This window comes from Aspergillus mulundensis (assembly GCF_003369625.1).
Source record: "Aspergillus mulundensis strain DSM 5745 chromosome Unknown scaffold_16, whole genome shotgun sequence".
Lineage (NCBI taxonomy): Eukaryota > Fungi > Ascomycota > Eurotiomycetes > Eurotiales > Aspergillaceae > Aspergillus > Aspergillus mulundensis.
Genome location: NW_020797904.1, coordinates 368,377 through 389,045, shown reverse-complemented (window position 1 = coordinate 389,045; position 20,669 = coordinate 368,377). Strand labels below are relative to the sequence as shown.

At 55.4% G+C, this 20,669-nt stretch overlaps 6 protein-coding genes across 6 annotated transcripts; 3 read left to right on the top strand and 3 right to left on the bottom strand.

Annotated features, from left to right (window-relative positions):
- Positions 1–1,838: 1,838 nt before the first annotated feature.
- On the bottom strand, positions 1,839–3,977 carry DSM5745_10698 (putative cholinesterase; the record flags this gene model as incomplete). Its single annotated transcript, XM_026752714.1, has 1 exon — positions 1,839–3,977. One exon carries the CDS (start codon positions 3,975–3,977, stop codon positions 1,839–1,841), a length of 2,139 nt encoding a protein of 712 aa, XP_026598732.1.
- A 928-nt stretch (positions 3,978–4,905) lies between these two features.
- On the top strand, positions 4,906–6,207 carry DSM5745_10697 (hydroxymethylglutaryl-CoA lyase; the record flags this gene model as incomplete). The annotated part of the gene is made up of 1 exon (XM_026752713.1): positions 4,906–6,207. One exon carries the CDS (start codon positions 4,906–4,908, stop codon positions 6,205–6,207), a length of 1,302 nt encoding a protein of 433 aa, XP_026598731.1.
- A 318-nt stretch (positions 6,208–6,525) lies between these two features.
- On the bottom strand, positions 6,526–11,601 carry DSM5745_10696 (uncharacterized protein; the record flags this gene model as incomplete). Its single annotated transcript, XM_026752712.1, has 1 exon — positions 6,526–11,601. The coding sequence occupies one exon, from the start codon at positions 11,599–11,601 to the stop codon at positions 6,526–6,528; it is 5,076 nt and encodes a 1,691-aa protein (XP_026598730.1).
- A 1,065-nt stretch (positions 11,602–12,666) lies between these two features.
- Positions 12,667–15,839, bottom strand: DSM5745_10695 (TDT family transporter; the record flags this gene model as incomplete). The annotated part of the gene is made up of 5 exons (XM_026752711.1): positions 12,667–12,813; positions 12,875–13,928; positions 13,987–14,353; positions 14,961–15,708; positions 15,813–15,839. 5 exons carry the CDS (start codon positions 15,837–15,839, stop codon positions 12,667–12,669), a joined length of 2,343 nt encoding a protein of 780 aa, XP_026598729.1.
- Positions 15,840–17,113: 1,274 nt separating this feature from the next.
- Positions 17,114–18,803, top strand: rhgB (putative extracellular rhamnogalacturonase; the record flags this gene model as incomplete). The annotated part of the gene is made up of 4 exons (XM_026752710.1): positions 17,114–17,737; positions 17,788–17,826; positions 17,877–18,078; positions 18,124–18,803. 4 exons carry the CDS (start codon positions 17,114–17,116, stop codon positions 18,801–18,803), a joined length of 1,545 nt encoding a protein of 514 aa, XP_026598728.1.
- Positions 18,804–19,022: 219 nt separating this feature from the next.
- Positions 19,023–20,588, top strand: DSM5745_10693 (putative sugar transporter; the record flags this gene model as incomplete). The annotated part of the gene is made up of 2 exons (XM_026752709.1): positions 19,023–20,503; positions 20,582–20,588. The coding sequence occupies 2 exons, from the start codon at positions 19,023–19,025 to the stop codon at positions 20,586–20,588; spliced, it is 1,488 nt and encodes a 495-aa protein (XP_026598727.1).
- Positions 20,589–20,669: the final 81 nt, after the last annotated feature.

The following is a 20,669-nucleotide window of genomic DNA, read 5'->3' as shown; positions in this document are numbered from 1 at the left end:
AGAAGAACCTACAAGCCCTAAGTCTATGGCCCTTCTTGCTCTGGTAGGTAAGCAGACTTGCCTCTATATGATTATAACTAGGAGGAAAAGTATTTTAGGCTTGTAAAGCTTCCTCGTTGATAATGAAGCTGGGGGGTAATGTTGGTATTTAGGGTTAATATTCTGATAGTTCCAGGTCTACGTCGGCAAATGGCACCGGAGATGCGACTGCCACTGGGGAACAATTTGTTACGTTGCTATGCAGAGAAAGAAGAAATTGGAGAAGATAAAAAGCTGCATCGTTGGAGGTTTAAAGGAGGACCAGGGCACAGTAGGCTTATACCATGCCTATATTGCTAGGTATCCGTACCAATTGGAAGGCTGTAGAGGCAAGCAGTGCATGTGGACGCTACACATTCCCCGTTGGAGTCCCTTCTGACTCCAATCCCTGAATCTCCCCTTGCAGCAGACGATTGACCGACTCCTCCGTTCCCGTCTGTCTCTGCTTCACACGCGCTGCCCTTTCCAAGTCTCCCCTCCCCACCAACCAGCGATGGAGTCGGCCCAAGAGCATCCCAGCCCTAACCTGGCATTCTCGGTCGGCGTCCCCAAGCAGTCGAGCAGCTGTCTCAATGTACCAATCTTCCCAGAACCAGTTCCCATGTATATGCCAGTACTCTGCGAGGATCTGGGAAGCGAAGGTGAAGTATTGGGTCTTGTTGTTCCAGGTACAGGGGGTCGCCAGCATATGGGGCCATGTGCGCTCGTAGAGAAACACAAAGTTAGTTCTGGGATCTTATTAGCCCTAATTATGTATATTAAGCAATAAGCTATAAAAATAATACTTTTTAGTGCGGCTTTTTTGAAAACAGAAGCTCATGGCCTTGGCTTGGTTACCCACCTTACAGACCCGTCAGGCTCTATAATGTGCCATAGAGCCCGCCACGAACTTAGACTCGCGCAGTCAATATGTCATGAGGATTAGGAAAGGAGTCTTGTCACTCTGGTATGATTTTGCTAACACGCCTTGTATGGACGAACTACCTAGGCAAGACAAGCACTTGGAGCGGTTGCATTTATACAGCGTTTGGCCCAGGAGAAAGGGGAGGCGTGGAGGCGTTCTTACACAAAAGAGCCCTGGTCCAGAATAACAGCCTTTAGTCAAAACACAAGCACCTCAGCGAAGATCTACATAATCACTCGTCCATGTCCTGGGAATCTTTAGCAACTATGGTATGGTAGCATACGAGGGTACGCGCTGAGACCCTACCCTACCTAGGTAGCCGCAAGAGACCCAGCAAACTCGAGCCAGAGCGCATATAAATGGCAGCCATGTATCGTCCGGGTAGTATCGATTGGTATTTATCTTGTTAGACGCAGGCGCCAGGCAGTGCTCGCCCAGCCGGGATATCGTCATCTTCATGGCTAGACCTCTGAACACCCTACTTGGCAGATCCAATATGCGAAGTGCACCGAGATGAGACTAGGTCAAGACCTACCATTCTAAATGATATTATAAGATGGATGCAATGAGACAGAGGATATGGTCGCGTGGAGTTGATTTAGATCTTGGACAGGGCAGGTATTACATCTCGCTTTGGCAGTAGATATTCCAGGCATGCCATGTATATGTTGGTGTCAACGTAACGTACGGCCCCTCTCATTGAAATCCTTAGCGAATGGTAGGTAGGTAGGTAGGTAGTGATCCCATCCATGCTGGCACTATTTGACTGATTTAGTAGTGTACATTTCACTCGCACCTACACCAATTATCCAGGCCGTATATGTACATACCCCATCCATTACATGGCATTCTCATAACATCAAATCATCTCTTATTCTTCACCTCACAGGTCCCATCAAGAACTCCCCGTAAACGCCGCATTCTCAAACGTAAACCCATACGCCTCGAACACCTCACACTGAGCCGTCGTCCCCGGGTCCACGGCCTTCCTCGGCACAACGCCCAGCAGGGACACGGTGCTCTCTCCAGCGCTATACTCGTCGATGCTATACCCGCTGCCAAAGACAGTCTTCGTGTACGCGTACGCCGGACCGCGAACCTCGAGCTCCTTAACATCAGGATTCGGGTCTCGCGTGCGGAAGAACGCGCCGAAGATATCGTTCAGCAGCTGTGAGTGCTTGAGGTCGCTTACGCCGTAATACGGCTGCACGTCGACGGTCTTGGAGTTTAGGGTTCCCCATGCAGGCAGGACGTCGTTGGAGTGGCACGTCGCGTTGTAGAGGGCGTTTGGCTTGCAGATTGCCGGTGTCGAAGAGTTGAATTGCGCGTGGCCGTCTGTGATTTGGGCGCTGTAGAGCGAGGGGAAACTGCTGTTGCCGGCGTTGCGGAGGAGGTACGAGAGCGGGCACGTCCATTCGCTGTGTGTGAGTGCGAGACCGCCCTCGATGCGGACGGAGTCGGGCTGGGCTGGGTTCGCGGTGAAGACCGTTGTGTTGATGAGGGCGGCGGCGAGGGCGGGTGGGTATGCGAGGCCCAGCAGGGTGTTTAGGCCGGTTTGCGTGGAGCCGAGGGTGGGGACGAGCGAGTTGACGTAGATGGCTGCTTCGTCGGGGAGGGTGGTGAAGAAGGTGGGGACGCGGTTGGGGAGGGTGTTGCTTTGTAGGAGGGTGTGGAAGTGGTTGTCGATAACGCCGGAGTGGGAGTCGTCGACCATTGGCATGAGGGGTTCGATGGAGGCTAAGAGCTGCGAGACGTGCAGGTAGGAGGCTGCGACGTCGGTGGCGATGGCGGAGGTCGCGGCTTGGAAGGCGGTTGAGTTGTCGATGAAGCTGGATGCTGGGACGCTGCGGAGGCACGAGACGAGCGAGGACTCGGTCGTGGCGTTGCCGCAGCCGACTGCGTCCGCGATGTGAGGGACGACCAGCTCGGTGTAGACCTGTCGGGTGTACCAGGGGAGATCGATAGGCGCAGACTGCACGAGGGCGCCGGAGAAGAGACCGCGGGCGGCGGAGGACGAGAGCAGCGCGACGACGCTCTGGCCGCCGGCGGACTGCCCAAAGATGGTGACATGGCTGGGATCGCCGCCAAAGGCTGCGATGTTCTCTTGCACCCAGCGAAGGGCCAGTATCTGATCTCTGGTGCCGTAGCTGCCGGTCGTCATGTTGCCAGTGGCCAGCCAGCCGAGGGCGCCGACGCGGTAGTTGACGGTGACGACGACGACATCGTTGCGACTGGCAAAGTTGCCCCCGTCGTAGTCGATGATGGACGCGGTGCCGCTGGTGAAGGCGCCGCCGTAGAAGTATACTGCAACAGGCTTCTTGACCGCACCAGCGCGCTCAGGCAGGATTGGGGTGAAAGCATTCAGGTACAAACAGTCCTCGGAGATGTTCTTTGCAGAACTAGAAGACTGGATACACGAGTCCCCGAGCGTCGTCGCATCGATAGTCTTGGGGCCAGAGTACTCTTTGGGAGGAGCAAGACGCAGCTCGCCAACGGGGGGCTCGGCGAATGGCACACCCAGGAACCGGAAGGAGCGGGCATCGCGGTATCCAGTCAGGGTATACTCATTCGAGCGGATGGTAACCTTGGACGACGGAACAACGGTCCGATCGATATCCTTCGTCGGGGGAACATTCGCCGTGCACAGCGCCGGAAGCTGACGGGTGCACGGCACAGAAACGACCTTCTTCTGACCGAGCGAGTACGCCTGGCAGTCGCCGCCAACCCAGACGTCTTGGCCATCGCGCAGGTCCTGAGCGTAGACGAGGTAATCAAACTGATACGCTAGCTCGGAGCGGTTCGCGGCGGGGGCAGACGAGAAGGGGTAGAGGGCCTCCCCGATGGCGGCGCAGCGCTTTTGGGCATTGGCGTTGGTGAGGTGGTCGTGCACGAGCACTGCAGAGGTGCCGTTGTTCTGGGCGCTCAGGTAGTTGTATTTGAGGGTTTGAAGCGTTCCTAGTGAAGCAGTCGGCGCTGGGCAGCTGGGGGCAGCAACGGCCAGGCCGCAGAGCAGGGCGGCAGCGAGCCCGTACATGTTGGTTGCACTGATTGAACCGGGGGAATGGTAAGAACGGTGAGATTGATTGCGAACGGGGTGAGGCTTTAAATAGGAGAGCAGCATGACTTGTTGGGCCCACCGAGTCAGGCTCCAGCGGGGAATCAACAAGCTAAACTCTCCCCTTAACCACAACAAGCAGGCGTGCCGTCATCTGTAATTGTGGGGTTCCGGCACTTCCGGTTCTTCACTTGTTGATATCCTCCGGGGGTGAATCATGGCGAGGGCGATGATTTGCTGTCCTGAACTGTACCTGGTTGATGATGAGATGTCTCCTGCATTTTGAGATGTCAATGATGGCAAACAAGTAATGTGCGTGAAGGATGTCACCCTGAGCCCTAGAGAAAAGCCCTACTTCCTCTTTGGGCTCATCTCATCGCAGTGGCATCAAGAACAACGGCATGGTTATTATGGTGTCTATAACAGGGTTATTCTTTATTTAGGTACAGTCCAACCCTGTCGGTCCTCAGCCTTATCTCACGTCAGACAGGCCGGAGACTTACTTGTATATTTACCGATGGGAAGCCACTCGACTCACCTCACTACATATACTCGGTGACAAGATCAATGATTACTTTTCTATGTCCGTATACTTTTCAATTCTCCGACCTTCTAGAACCGCCAACTCCGACGCTACTGTCTGTAGAGGATGGCGTCATAAAAGCCTCAGCCTCGGCCCGATTCACAAACTGCGGACTATTAACCCGCGGGGAATTCACACTGTCACAAATAATATTATATGTAGGCTTACGGGCTGGAAGTCGAGTACATACCATACATACTTACATAGGGCTCATTCACAGCCGCATCTCACCTTCCTTACTAAATATACCTCCACTTACCGTACATCCGCGCCTCCTCTACCGGGCCTTCCTTCCCCTCTCATCACCATCACCATCAACACACAATGAAAGAGCCAAGCCCCATCCCCATCTCTCAGAAGACCGCGCGAGACAAAGTCCAAGTCCGCATCGTCGAAGTCTCCCCGCGCGACGGCCTCCAAAACATCCCGTCCTTCATCCCAACACAGACGAAAATCGAGCTCATACGGCGCTTAGCGGAGACAGGACTGCAGACGATTGAGATCGCTTCTGTTGTCTCGCCGAGGGCTGTGCCGCAGTTGCGGGATTGGAGGGGGATTCTGGGGGATGGACGGATCAAGGCGTTGTTGGGGGCTGGAGATGGCGATGGCGATGGCGGGATAGAGTCAGACTCAGCATCTGCTTCATCCGGCTCAACTATATCATCATATGATTCCGACTTCAACTCCGACCCTGAGACCGAGACCGAGACCGAGAACGAGTCCGGGTCCGAGGGCAAAAGCAAGAAAGAACTAACCCTCCCCATCCTCCTCCCCAACCCCAAAGGCCTAACCCTTGCGCTCACGCACACCCCCTCCCTAAACGCCATATCGCTCTTCATCTCCCCAACCGAACCCTTCAGCAAAACCAACACAAACTGCAGCGTCTCCGAAGCCCTCACGCGCGCCTCAGCCATAACCCACGCCGCGCGAAAAGCCGGCGTGGAACACCTAAGAGCCTACATATCCTGCATCTTCTCCGACCCGATAACGCACTGTCCAACACCCCTCCGCTCAGTCCTGCACTGCACGCAACACCTCCTATCCCTCGGCATCGACGAGATCGCCCTAAGCGACACCGACGGATCCGGATCACCGGGCCTGACAACATCGCTCTTATCGTACCTGACATCTCACGGAATCCCAGTGGGAAAGCTAGCGTGCCATTTCCACGATACGCGTGGCGCCGCGGTGCAGAATGTCTGGGCGGCGTTTGAGGCGGGCGTAAGGGTGTTTGATGGCAGTGTTGGTGGGTTGGGAGGGTGTCCGTTTGCGCCGGGGGCGAAGGGGAATGTGGATACTTGCGCTTTGGTACGGCTTTTTGAGGGGAGGGGTATTGGGACCGGGGTTGATGGGGAGATGTTAGCTGAGGTGGGAGGGTGGGTTAGGGGGGTTTTGGGGGGGTATATGGATGGAGATTCTGATGGTAACGAGGAGAGTGGGTGTGTTGCTGGGAAGGAAGGCGAAGACGGCGAGGGGAAGAGCACAGCCCAAGAAAGCGACGAGAAGCATGGGGATATGACTACGACTACGATTGGTAGGCGGACCATGCATGTGGCCACTCTTACTACTGCAAGAACAGGAGGACATTGCTGGGCCTTCTCGCGGTCTCTTGGTATTGAGGGGTGATATGATAGATTAGATATGGGGTGTATGGTATGAGTGACGCTAGACGCTGATTATTATGTAGACGGTATGATATAATATAAATGCAGCAAGCAAGTAAAGCAGAGTAACGTAACGCAAGTAGACCGACCGACCTGACGAACGAAGCAAGACAAAGTAATTATGTAGGGTGGTATGGATGAGGAGACATGCCTGCTAAACAACTGAAAATGAAACCCAACCCAAAGACAAGAAAAGAAAAGAAAGAAGAAACAGGGGAGTCCAGATCAAATGCTGAAGGCGACTGACGCTCGTGGTATCTCAAACACCAAATAAACTGCACTATAGCTGATGCGGCATGATATACGCGCGCTTGCGCGGGTCATCGTCCAGCACCGAGGCCGGGCGCTTCTGCCCCGTCTGCGGGGCGAGGCCCATCGACGGCTGCTGGGCGTGGCCCATCGACGGCTGCTGGGCGTGGGCTTGGGCTGTGGCTGTGGCTGTGGCCTGGGTAGGCGAGAACTGCGAGTAGTAGGGGTGTTGCTGGTTGAGGTGGTGGAGCTGCGAGTGCATTTGCAGCTGGGGCATCTGTGCGTGGAACTGTGCTTGGTAGGGGTGCGAGTGCGGGTATGGGAGGGATTGCGCGGTGGTGTGGGTTGGGTATGCGGTGTACGCGGAGTGGGTTGGTTGAGTTTGTTGGGCTTGAGGTTGGGCTTTGGCCTGGACGTGGGCCTGGGGTTGAGCTTGTGTAGCCTGGGGCTGATGCTGGGTCTGCGCGTGCTGCATCTGAGGCTGAGCTTGTGCGTGCGAGTATTGCAACTGAGGTTGGGCCTGAGCTTGTCCTGCCAGTTGTGGTTGGTGAGGTCGCTGCGTGGCGGCCTGCATCGGGGACGCCGCCTGTCGCTGCATCTGCAGTGGCTGAGACAATTGCTGGACCTGAGGCTTTTGCTGCGTCTTAGCCTGGGCCTGCTGAGTCTGCTGAGTCTGAGACTGCTGAGATTGAGCCTGCTGGTTTTGCTGGGTTTGCTGCGTATGCTGCGTATGCTGCGCATGCTGAGCTTGTTGAGTCTGTCCCTGAGGCTTAGTCGCCTGAGCGTGCACCTGAGGTTTCGTCTGCATCTGAGTCTGCATCTGCGGTTGTGCCTTTTGCGGCTGCACCTGCATCTGCGGTTTGGCGTTCACCTGCGCTTGCATCTGAGCTTGGGCTTGCAGATGCGACGCGCGTTGGCCCCCTTGAACCTGGGGCTGCTGCCTTTGGCTCATCTGGCTTTGCATCGGGCTCGCTTGGATATTCTGCAATGGGCTCGCTTGCAAGCTCTGCATAGGGCTCGCTCGCATTTGGCTTTGTATTGGCTGCGCTCGTTGGGCGTGGACATTCTGGGCTTGTATCTGCTGGTTCATATGTGCTTGCATCTTGGCCTGGGTTTTGGAGAAATCAGCTTGGGACTGTGGCTGGGTCGGCGGAGCGTGCGCTTGGGTATGTGACTGAGCGGACGCTTGCGGATGACCATGTGAAGGATGAGCATGGCCAGGCTGAGTCCCAACTTGCCCATACTGGTTGGCGTGTCCAGATTGGCTGTTGCTGACCTTGACAGGCTGTCCCCATTGTCCTTGACTGACTTGCCCTTGAGCAACTCGCGCAGGTGCTTTCCCTTGATTGACCGGCCATTGGGTGGCCTGCGCTTGAGATGCTTGCCCTTGGCTAGCTTGGTGGTTGACTTGTGCGTGACCGGACTTCGCTTGGCTGGCTGGTGCTTGGTTCACTTGCCCGTGGCTGACCTGCCACTGATGTACCTGTTCTTGGCCGGTATACCCTTGACTCGATTGGCCCTGATTGGCATGATTGGCATGATTGGCTTGAGTGTGGCCTTGCGCTTGTGTGGTTTGCGGTTGACTGACTTGCCCCTGACCAAGCTGTCCAGATTGACCGGCTGGCTGGCTTGGCCCAGGCTGGCCGGTTTGCTCCCCATTTTGAGCAGCAGCAGCAGCAGCTTGCTCCTCCTCCAATTTCTTCCTTGCCAGCACATCAGCCTTCCTCGGCCGCCCACGAGGACGACCCGTTCCCTTCGGCCTATTCGGGTCCCGCGGTGGCCGCGGTTTACGAGGAATTCCATCTGTCTCGGATTTTCGCGGCCTTCCACGCTTGCGCTTCTGCGGGATTGGATTACCATCTGGTCCGATAACCGGAGGAGCTGGGGCACTCGCGGTTCCAGCAGCAGGAGGGTCAGGCGGACGAATGGGCGCGATGGAAAACGGGATACCCACACCTGGGATGGCAGCTAGATTTGGAGGCAACGCTGTAGACAGGTCGATGGTCCCATCCGGATTCTTGACCTTCTTCGGTTTCCGTGGCTTTGTCTCGTCGCCGGGTTGTTTCCGTGGTCGGCCTCGCTTCCTGGGTGTGTGACCGGGATCTCCCGGTTTCGTCTTCTTCTGTATCGGGTTTTCCGTGATGAACGTACCCGGCGCCTGTCCATTCGCGTTGGTCGTCGCTGTTGGCTGTGTCGGTTGAGACGGTTGGGATGATGAGGGTTCGATTTTTGGCTGAGTGGACGGCTGAGAAGAGGCTTGTGTCGATTGAGATCCTTGCAGCTGGAAGGAAGTTGCTTGGGGCGTGGCTTGGAAAGTGTTCAACTGAGAGGCATGTGGTTGGGAGGCTTGTTGGAAGGAGTTTGCTTGAGTACGTGGCTGGGCGGTATTCTGGAAAGAGTTCACTTGGGCACGTGGTTGAGAAGCCTGAGTCTGAAAAGAGTTCGCTTGAGCAGCTTGTGCTTGCGAAGTTGGAGTCTGGAAAGAGTTATGCTGGGCGTGTGTTTGAGACGCGTACGGTTGTGACAAGTTGGCTCTGAAGGCGTGAGTTTGAAAGGCCGGGGCTTGCGAGGAGGGTGTTTGAGAAGCGTAGGCGGGGGCATATTGTTGAGATGCAGGTTGAGATGCCGAGACTTGAGCTTTCGGCTGTGTCGCTGTAGCCTGTGATGCAGGTGCTTTGGGTTGAGGCGCGGGTTGAGGCACTGCTTGAGATCCAGCAGACGCAGCTTGCGATGCAGCCTGAGACGCAGCGGGCTTCTGCTTCGTCTCCTTCTTAGTAGTCTTCCTCTTCTTCGGCTCTTTAGCTGGAGGTTTGGGAGCGGGCTGGCTTGACTGGGCAGATTTTTGAGGTTGCGCCTGTGCTTGTGGTCGCGATGTTTGTGACTGCTGGGGCTGCTGCGGTGTGGTCTGCTGCTGCATTTGTGGGGTATGCTGCGTCTTCTGCACTGGTTGCTGCGGAGACTGAGACTGGGATGCTTGAGACTGTTGTAATTGAAAATGTTGCGCCTGCGGGGTGTGCATTTGCGGCGACTGCATATACTGTTGAGGAAACTGGCGCTGGTATGCATACTGCAACTGGGGGTTCTGCAAGTGTGTTTGATACGGCGAACCCTGCGCTTGCTGTGCGTGCTGAGCGTAGAGTTGTTGATAAGCTTGGGTGGACATCTGATTTTGCGTCTGGGCCTGCGTCTTCTGAGGCTGAGTGTGTTGCGCTTGCTGAGCCTGAGTCTGTTGAGCCGTTCGCTGAGTCTGAGCGTTCGCTTGCAGCTGATGAGCATTTGTGGCCTGCGTGGTTTTAGGAGTATGATTAGCCTGAGCTTGCGCTTGTCGAGCCTGCGACTGCTGCTTTGGCGAAGGTTTAACCTGCGTCTGGGCCTTGGCCTGAGAGGATTGGGCGGCCTTCTGAGGTTGGGCTTGCTGAGCCTGTTGTTGCGCCTGAGTTTGAGATACATGTGGCGCGTTCTGTGCTTGTTGCTGGTACTGTTGGACCATAGGACTTGACTGCGCTTGCTGAGCGGGCTTCTGTGCCTGCTGCGGATAGTTCGGCTGCTGGCTTGACTGCGGCACTTGCTGGGCAGAAGCTTGCTGATAACCTTTCTGTTGGCTTGACTGCGGTAATTGCGTTGTCCCTAGCAAATAACTCTGTTGACTCGACTGCGGTATTTGGTTTGTCCCTAGCAAATAACTCGACTGGCTTGGCTGAGGAACCTGTGTTTTATGTGCTTGCTGAGAATAGCTCTGACTTGACTGCGGCACTTGCTGGGTAGACGCTTGTTGATGGCCCTTTTGCTGACCCGACTGGGGTATTTGTGCGGTGCCTAGCAGGTAACTGTACTGACTTGATTGGGGCAGCTGCTGAGTCGGCCTTTGTGCTGCCTGCTGATAGCTCTGCTGGCTAGCCTGAGGTTGCTGGGCTGTGTTTTGCGAGGTTTGCTGGTAACTCTGCTGGCTTGACTGCGGCAGTTGCTGGGCCGAGCTTTGCGCCAGCTGGTAATTTTGCTTCACCGGGCTCGGCTGTTGTACTTGCGTCGGTTTCTGCGCTTGTTGTGCATAGCTTTGCTGTCCTTGACTCAAGTGTGATATTTGTTGATTCGACTTGGCCCCATGCTGGTAACCCTGCTGCACCGGACTTGCCTGGGATGCCTGCTGAGCTGACGCTTGCTGATAGCTATACTGACTTGACTGTGGTAATTGCGCCGACTGCGGTGTTTGATGAGCCTGTTGCTGGCTCGACTGTGGTGTCTGTTGAGCCGCTTTCTGCGTCGACTGCGAATAGCTCTGCTGACTAGATTGCGACAGTTGTGCCGCTTTCTGCTGCTGTTGATAGTTCTGCAACTGCTGATAAGATTGTTCAGTTGACGTATACTGAGGGTATTGACTCTGAGACAGATAATGAGAGCTCTGAGTCTGAGTCTGCGTTTGATATTGAGTGTGCTGGGGTTGTCGATACTGTTGTTGCTGCTGATACTGCGAAACTGGTTGCTGGTACTGGGCCGACTGCTGAGTCTGATATGAAGGCTGCGCATACTGCGACGGGTGATACTGCGTATAGTGCTGATTTTGAGAAGTAGCCGAGACCATCGGCAAGCCATTTGTCGGTGATGCCGTATGCGCATGCGGCGATTGCCTCTGCTGAAGCTGCTGCACCCGATCCAGCGACTGCTGCGGCGACGAGCTCAGCCCCTGCGCATGCGGCGACAACGTAGCCTGCGAGTTCAGGGACGTATGCCGGTAATTCGTGGCAGAGTTCATATTCCTCTGCGCCTGCAACGAGCCATACGGGCTCCTCAACTGGCCCAGCGAGTCCTGCCCAGAGAATGACCCGTAGCTAGTCCCGGTGGGCATACCCAGCAGCGACTGCGAGGACGTCGTCGTCCCGCGCACACTCGGCGAAAGCCCCGTCATGTCGGCCTGCGACTGGGAGCGATACAGCGAGCTGTTGCTGGCAAACGCACTGGCATTGGCATTGGCGTTGGCGTTGGCACTGACACTAGTACCGGCAGACTGGCGCGCACCAATCGCCGGCGACTGCATGTGCTGCTGGTGCTGCTGCGGGTGGGCATTCTGCTGGGACTGCGGATGGTGGTAGTGGCCGCCATAGTCCATCATGGTGGTGGTGATGGTGTCAGCGTCGGCCCACGGCTAGAACCAGGCATGCAGACCACGATTCCGAGTAGCAGCGACGGGGGCAATCAACGGCCCAGCTATCGACACCCCGCTCCACCAGCAGCAGCCGTAGATTCGGCGGTAGATAGTCCAAATGGAAGCGACGGACGCGCATAAGAAACGCGTGCTGGGCAACGACGAGGCTGGACTGACACCACTCGCCAGCCAATGGGCGCTCGCCTGCGGAGACGTCCCGTGAGTGCGGCCTCAGGCAGTCAGGCAACAAGGCAGCAAGGCAGCAAGGCAGAACTACGGCAATCGGAAGAGGCCAGGTGGCGCACTTGCAGAGAACTCTGAGAGAGAGCTCAGCTCGCCCCCGACCGGCAATGGGGCAGCAGCAGGGGAGGACCAGGCGCGCAGGAGGGCGGCGACGAGCAGAGCAAAGCGAGGCAGGCTGGAGCTGGGATCTGGAAAGCTGGGGTCGGCCGAGATGGACGATGGCAGGCGATGGGCGCCGTCCTTTTTTTATTTTATTATTTTATTTTCTTTTGGGATTTCGCCTTTTGGGTTTTTTCGCGTTTTTTGGATTTTGATTTTTCGCTGGGCCCTTGGTCACGTGGGCTCCGGCCAATCGGCAGTCACGGCCAGGCCACCACCATATAGTAGAGTGAGTATAAGGTATAACTTATAGCACACTATACTACTACAATCCGGGGTTGGCTGAACTTGAAGTACCTTGTATTGAAGTTGAAGTTGAAGTTGAGACAAAACTCCGAGCTCTTCATCTGCTGAGTGGAACCTGTCAATATATTTGATTAGGTACAGAGTATGTCAGACTATATATAGCTACGACAGGCTACAGTATCAGGGACAGCAAAGAACTTTCTGAGTCATATATAGAGGATAAGGGCGATATGTCCTAGCACAACTGAAGGATTGTACACCAAATCCGCTAAACACACTCTAAAGTTAAATGAGTGGATAACTCGCTAAGACCGGTATAGTCCATCTAATCTAAACTCCTCGCTATGCAGCAAACACGCATCAACAGAGCAACAACGCCATCTATCAAGCAACCTTAACAACCGCATCCTTCTCCTCCTCGACCCTCAAGTCCGCCAAACACGGAGCCTGGAACATCTGCCCAGAAACAACCCCCTTCAACGTCCCAGCACTAACAACAATCCACTGCACAACGACACAAAGCGCAATGATCTACCATCATGTTAGAAACCCGAGCTCGAGAACCATCCATGGAAGCAACACATGAACATACCGTCCCCAGTATCCGGAAGAACGCCGACGGCAGCTCAATCCCAATCTGGTACGTGCACATCGCATACGCGCCAATGGGGAACGTAAACCCCCACCAGCCAATATTGAACGGAAACGTCTTACACCGGACGATACTCGCCGACGCAAAGAACAGCCAGACGAGGCCGAACGCCCAGAGAATCAACGCAACCAGGCAGCCGACGACATGGAACGCCGGGCCCGCGAGGTCACCGAGCGTATTCGTCTGCGGGAAGATCGTCTGCGCGGCTCTGCCTAGCTTGATAGCCCTGCGTCCACTATTAGCTCGTTCAAATTCTGAGCGAGTGCAGAGGTTGGTATACCCGTATCCGCCAGACCCAAACGGCCCGATGGGCAGGAAGACGCTCACGATCATCGCCTTTGGCGGGATCTTGTGCAGCGTCAGCCGCTGCAGGTAGATGACCATGACCATGAGCGCCAGCGGCAGCCCAATGCCCCAGAGGACGTAGCTGACGATGATGGTCCAGAGGGCGTGCTGCGGGTTCGGCAGGACATCAGCGACGACGGCGCCCGAGGAGGCCGCGACGACGCAGCCGACTATCGGGACGAGCCAGGCGGCCGTCATGGAGGACAGCTGGATCTCGTCGGTGCCGGACATGCTGTCGCTTGTTAGTTTCGTCTTGACGCTAAGAAAGTGGTAGCCGTACAGTAGAAAGGGCAGCGACAGCGCCGACACAACGGAGATCACGGCGTCGATGATCCAAATCGCCCAGGCGAAGCTCGTCGCCCAGGCACCCCACGCGGGCACGCAGACGAAGCAGAACATGTTGACGATGGTCGCGAGGCCCATGGGGAGGGTGCCGATGAACATGGATTGCACGGGATGGTGGATCATGGCGCGGAAGATCTCCGGGTACAGGCTGTACCGCAGCAGGGAGATCACGCACGCTATGAGGAAGAGCAGGACGTTCAATGCGAAGATGGCGATGGATAGCCAGTACAGCCAGTGTGCGTTGTAGGGGAGCGTGTTCAGCAGCGTCGACACCATCCCCGTGCCCATGGTGACGGAGAACCAGCTGTGCCTGTTAGCTCGGCCCTGTCATCTTCTAAAGTTCTAATGGGTGAGGAACATACGACGGCGTAAAATTCCGCACCACCCGCCTCCATCCCACATCGTGCTTGTCGAGCTTGGCGTCGTCCTCGCCGGCCATGCTCACGCTCTCGTTAACCATGCTCCGTACGTCGGGCGGGCTCATGATAGATGCGCCGTCGGCAAGCCAAGCGCCCTTCCAGCAGACCCCGACGCAGTCAAAGGCCGGACCGTCCTCGGCTGCCTTGCCGGCATTATTACTGACTGGGACTCGGCGTCCGCTCGGCCAGGCTCGGGGAGTGAAAATTTGGCACAGGCGGGACGCTGGTGGAGATCCACCAGGGCCAGGGCCACCGAAAGGCTCGGCGTTGACGATAGCATGGCACAACGTGGAGGCGAGTGCGAGAGGGACTAAGTGTCTTTGTATACGTACTATGGGGTGGGCGAGAATTGAGATCGGAGGATCTGGATAATCGCCACATCGTCCTCCGATTCAAGTCGGTGGAGCTGTAGGCAGATGCAGATCTAGTTCAACAGCGATAGGCTTTTATTCGACATCGGAACTGTCGCCGAACGCAAAACTCAATTTTGAAGACTATCGGGTGAATATCGCGGTTGTGGGAAGTTGCATAACAGACACTAACATGCCCTAAAGAGGAGACAGAAGGAAAAGGAAGTCCCTCGGTTTTGTGATGGAATGTCAGCAGTTATCGAACTCGTTCGTCTTGCCAGGCAGTCGGCCTCTCAGAGGCCCTCAAATGCGGGGTTTAGGGTATGAATGGACGGCTCTACGTTCCAGAAGGACACGCTGATGGAGTTCTGGGCGGCTCAGTTGTAGACCTCGAGCAGGTTGTCGTAGGGCTTGTCACCGGGTTGATCTTCTTGGGGCCCTTGAGGAAATACTGAGCCGGCTTCTGGCGGAGAATGTCGGTTTAATCGGTTACCATGGGTGGGACGAGAGTATCGCGATACTTCTTCGTTGCTTCGCCGAACTCATAGTGTGACCCTCTCCGCTTACAGCCGTAGACGTTTGCTACCTTTCTTGAACTGTCAGTCGAGAGTGTAGAGGTTGCTGCAGATTGTTCTTGCTGCTTTCTCCCCTGGTCGTCCTTGATCGCAGCCGTGGGGTCTGGGCCGAGATACCAGTACGGATTGGTGTAGGATTTGTCGACGAGATCCTTGACAACAAACATGGTCAAGAACAATCCCGCTATCTGGCAGCGAGCCGACTTGGGGAAGAGTGGGAGCAGTGTCTCGTAGTCTTCCTGCACGCAATACCCCTTGAGGCTGCCAATGAGATCGTCCTTCTCGTTTTTGGACAACTTCTCCATGGCTTTGAGATCCCTGAAGCAGTAGTTCAACACCCAGTCATGCAGTTCGCCGGACAGTGTCTTGAGGTCCCGATCCCTTTTTCCGCCATCGGAGTCCAGCCAGCAAGCAGGGAACCCCGGGCCAAACAACTGGTCACCCCCGTGGTGCACCTCGTATTTCTCGGAAAGACGTTCGTGAGCTTCGATTAGTTTGGTCAGCTTCTCCGAAGGATCTTTGATCTGACGGTCTTTCTCGTCGTCAGCAGGCGCTTGATTGCTTGTAACTGCAGCATTTTCGGCAGCCTTGGGAAGTTGGTCTGCAGTTGACTTTTTGTTAACGGCATGCGCGAGCTCTGGATAAGACTTGGAGGGCGTGGAGCAATTCTCCTCCTGGGCAACCTTCACGCACTTAATTCTTTTCGTCTGAGTACCTTCATCAGAAGGCTTAGTCCCTTCCTATTTCCTTTTGGCTTAGGGAGAGGGAGCGGATGCCTCAACAAGAGTAAGGAAAACGGGGATTTAGATTAATCTGGAGGTCTACTTGCCTTTGCCTTTCTCACACGCTGATTCCCATTAGTTTTTGACATGATAGTCGAAGATGAGAGCATAGCTGTGCTTAGCAAATGTTAGAGGGGAAGGAAACTCTGTAGATGTCTACCAGCAATCATGGAACTGAGATATATGGGAGCTTGGGGCATGGTTTCCATCTCTCCAGGTCCTTTGTCCACAGTTGCCCGCTCCATCCTTAGCAGAAGGCGAGGACAGGTTCGAAGACAGGGTAGTGAGTGAGATGATGCGAATTCTTCGAGTGACAAAGGGGGTTGGACTTGGAGCAAGTGAGCCGGAGAAGCCCTTGCTTTGTTCTGTCTACTAGGGCCCGAGCGAGCACGGTACACGATCACTCGCGAAATGAGGCAGTGGTGCCTGCGCAAGCGCCTTAAATTAAGGCGTAAGTTGTGTGTATTAGCCGGCGAAGCGACAAGACATCGTATGTTGCTAGTTGCAGATCTGCAGTTGAGACCTCAGTGCAGTTGATTAAGACCCGAATCACCATGCAGGCGACTCTACTCGGAGTCTATGAAAGAGGGATATAGCTTCATCTTCAGCTGTCCAGCGCTTCATGTGTGCTGGTTGCGTCAGCCCTATGAGGCTATGACTGCCGTTATCAGATCCCGAAAAGCGATACCGGGGGAAAGGGACAAGCAACACGGCCCAGAAAGTGCTTTTCCGCGATCAGCGTTTCATATCAGTTTCGACTGGCAAGGTCAAGGCAGCCGTATACGGTACGGAGTAGATAGGGGGATCTTGCGCCGCGGAATCGCTGGGTAAGAGATTGATCAAGCCCAATCTAAGCAAAACAAGCCCGACTCCAGCGGCCCATGCTGCTGGAGTGCTGAATCTTGGCGTGCTGGATCAGCTCGAAAGGTGTTGAACTCTTGAGCCTTGACCCTACAGTTGCATGTCACTAGACTAGGTACTGCAAGATAACCGCACATGCGCCATGCAGTTCGCCTTGGACGGTATCTGCTTTCCTCGGGCTCGAGGGTTGGTCAAAAACCACGCAACCGCGTTCTCAGGGAGAGTGGGACCAAATCCACCGCGCAACTGCGGCGCCGACGGCTTCAGATCGAAGACAGGAACCAATGAAATCGGCCTCGAGCTGGCTGGATCGAGCTTCGGCTGTCAAGCTTTCGAGAAGCCTGTCTCCACCCTTCGGATGGACGTCTTGTTCCTGACATGACAGCGATGGACGGGCCTCAAACGACCACCCTGTAATTTCTCCTATATATAGAATGTTGTATATAAGAAAGACGGCATCACCTCTCCTGATGCGAGAATTCTGCATTGCATCGTTCGCATCATGCATATCAGCCGTCTTCTGTTCTTTTTGACCCCCTTGCTGGTCAAGGGTCAGCTCTCCGGTAGCGTCGGTCCGCTTACATCGGCCAGCTCCAAGAGCCAAACCAAGACTTGCAATGTTCTCGACTACGGCGCCGTAGCCGACAAGTCTACGGATATCGGGCCTGCCCTGTCATCTGCCTGGGATGAGTGCGCCGATGGTGGAGTTGTCTACATCCCCCCGGGTGACTACGCGATCGAGACCTGGGTGAAGCTGTCGGGTGGAAAGGCCTGTGCCATCCAGCTGGACGGTATCATCTACCGTACCGGTACGGACGGCGGTAACATGATCATGATCGAGCACAGCTCCGACTTCGAGTTCTTCAGCAGTACCTCCGAGGGTGCATTCCAAGGGTACGGATACGAGTTCCATGCCAAGGGCTCGTCAGATGGCCCGCGGATTTTGAGGCTTTACGACGTGACGGACTTCTCGGTGCACGACGTCGCGCTTGTCGATTCGCCCCTCTTCCACTTCTCAATCGACACCTGCACCAACGGAGAGGTTTACAACATGGCTATCCGCGGTGGCAACATGGGAGGCCTGGACGGCATTGATGTCTGGAGTACAAACGTGTGGATCCACGATGTACGTCGAACTCTTTCGTGTTTTCTTGGTTCCACCACTAACCAGCGTAGGTCGAGGTGACAAACAAGGACGAATGTGTCACTGTCAAGGTCAGTCGTGCTTCGCCGATACCCCTACTATTCTAGCTAACCGCTCGCAGAGCCCCTCCAAGAACATCCTCGTTGAGAACATCTACTGTAACTGGAGTGGAGGCTGCGCCATGGGCTCTCTGGGCACCGACACCGACATCTCCGACATTGTGTACCGTAACATCTACACCTGGAACTCCAACCAGATGTACATGGTCAAGAGCAACGGGGGCAGCGGAACGGTGTCCAACCTTGTGCTGGAGAACTTCATCGGTATGTGGTGCACGTCGCGGTGCGGGAAGAAAGCTGACGATTTAGGCCACGGAAACGCATACTCGCTCGATATCGACGGCGCCTGGAGCAGCATGAGCACGATCGACGGCGACGGTGTCGAATTGAAGAACGTGACGGTTCGCAACTGGAAGGGAACCGAGGAAAACGGATCTCAGCGAGGCCCGATCAAGGTGAAATGCGCGTCCGGAGCCCCTTGCACGGACGTGACGATCGAAGACTTCGCCATGTGGACTGAATCTGGTGATGAGCAGACGTATCTCTGCGAGAACGCGTTTGGCACCGGATTCTGTCTGGAAGACGGAGACGGAGACTCGACCTTCACGTCGACGCTGACCGCCTCGGCCGCCCCGGCGTCTTACTCCGCCCCCAGCATGGACGCCGACCTGCAGACCGCCTTTGGCACCGACAGCGAAATCCCCATCCCCACCATCCCGACCTCCTTCTACCCCGGTGCTACTCCCTACAGTGCCCTCGTCGGAGCCTCAGCTTCTTCAACTTCTGTTGCATCCTCGGGCGCCGAGGAAAAGGTCATTGCTAGCCCTGCATCCAGCTCGTCTACTGCGACTCCCGCCGCTTCCACAGCTTCCGCGGCTCCTACGGCTCCCACTGGGGTCGATGCCGTTTCCGCGTCCACTGCCAGTGCGAAGCCCACTGGGCATGGGAAGTCTCACCACAAGCACCAGTGCCGTGCCCACCGCCACTAAGTGATGGGTTAGAGGGAAGATACAGGTAGATCTTATCCAGTGTACTATACAAAACAATGCAACTGCTTTAATCAAGATTCTATATTCTGCTCAACACTTCCTGAACCATGCAGCTTCAAGCTAATCGTGACGTGGATCTAGGAAACTCCTCCCATATCCAGACCACTTCGACATGCTTTCACCGTAACTAGCTTCCAGATAGTCAAATCATATACCAAGATGCCCGACCACGATGATTCCGAGCCCCCAAGTCCTGAGCTCGCGCCCGTGCCCGAGTCGGCCCCCTTGAACCGCTGTGCAGATCTCGATGCGTCAGGCGCCTACAAACTCAATGTGAATATACTGAATCGCGCTATTCAGGAAATTGGCATGGGACGATACCAATGGCAGCTATTTGGAGTTGTCGGGTTCGGATGGGCCTGCGACAATCTATGGCCGATCGTGACGTCTTTGATCCTCCTTCCTGTCACATACGAGTTTGACGTTTCCCAACCACCTATTCTTTTGCTGGCACAGAACATGGGCCTGTTGGTTGGTGCGCTGTTCTGGGGGTTCGGCTGCGATATCTTCGGACGAAGGATGGCCTTCAACATGACGATCGGAATCACGGCCGTCTTCAGTCTGGCTGCGGCTGCGGCTTCTAGCTTCGCCGGAGTGTGTATACTGTCCGCCCTCTGGTCGATAGGCGTCGGGGGAAATCTCCCCGTGGACTCGGCCATCTTTCTCGAGTTCTTGCCTGGATCACATCAGTATCTACTCACTGTCCTATCAATCAACTGGGCTCTGGCTCAACTCCTCGCAAATCTCGTCGCATGGCCACTTGTGGGTGGCTACACCTGTCCTTCAGCTGATGGTTGCACCAGAGCTGGTAATGTGGGCTGGCGGTACTTCATTGCGGCCATGGGCGGATTGGCTCTGCTGATGAGCATCACCCGTTATTTCCTCTTTACCCTCCTTGAGTCGCCAAAATTCCTCATGGGCAAAGGAGAGCACTACCACGCTGTAGCCGTTGTTCATGAGGTAGCGAAACGCAACGGCAAGAGCTGCAACTTAACCACAGATGAGCTTCACGACTGCTCCGACAGCGGAGATGGCTATGAAAGAGGAAAGTACCACCGGCAAGGATTAAGCGCTCGCGACCGGCTCAAAATCTTCCTAGAGCCTTTCTCTATGACGCAGATTCGATCGCTGTTTTCCACACGACGCCGCGGCCTGGCGACGACACTGATGATCATTATCTGGGGGTTGATTGGCATTGCGTTCCCTCTGTACAACGCCTTTTTGCCGTATCTCCAGCATGAGCGCGGCATTGAGTTCGGCGATGGTTCAACGTACTTAACATATCGCAACTCATTGATCATCGCGGTGGCATCCATCCCAGGCAGTCTTGTTGGTGGTGTGATGGTGGAGATGCCACAATTCGGGCGCAAAGGCACGCTTACCCTGGCGACCATAATGACAGGGATCTGCCTCCTTGCATCCACCAGCGCTACTACCTCTTCAGCCTTGTTAGGCTGGAACTGTGCCTACGGTTTCAACAGCAGCCTTGTCTACGCCGTGCTGTACGCGTACACACCGGAGATATTCGAGAGCAGAAACCGTGGAACCGGCAACGCGCTCGTCAGTGCATCGAACAGGCTCGGCGGGATTCTGGCGCCTGTGGTAGCCCTCATGACGGACCTCCAGAGCACCCTGCCCGTGTACGTGAGTGGGATGATATTTTTAGTAGCGGGGATGTTAGTTGTGGCTGTTCCATATGAGAGCCGGGGACGGGCAAGCGTCTAGACATCATCCAGCTTTATCAATTAGCTCATCCAATCGGATATAGCAGATATAGTCCCAGTTACTCCGAGCCAGAGGTTCTGA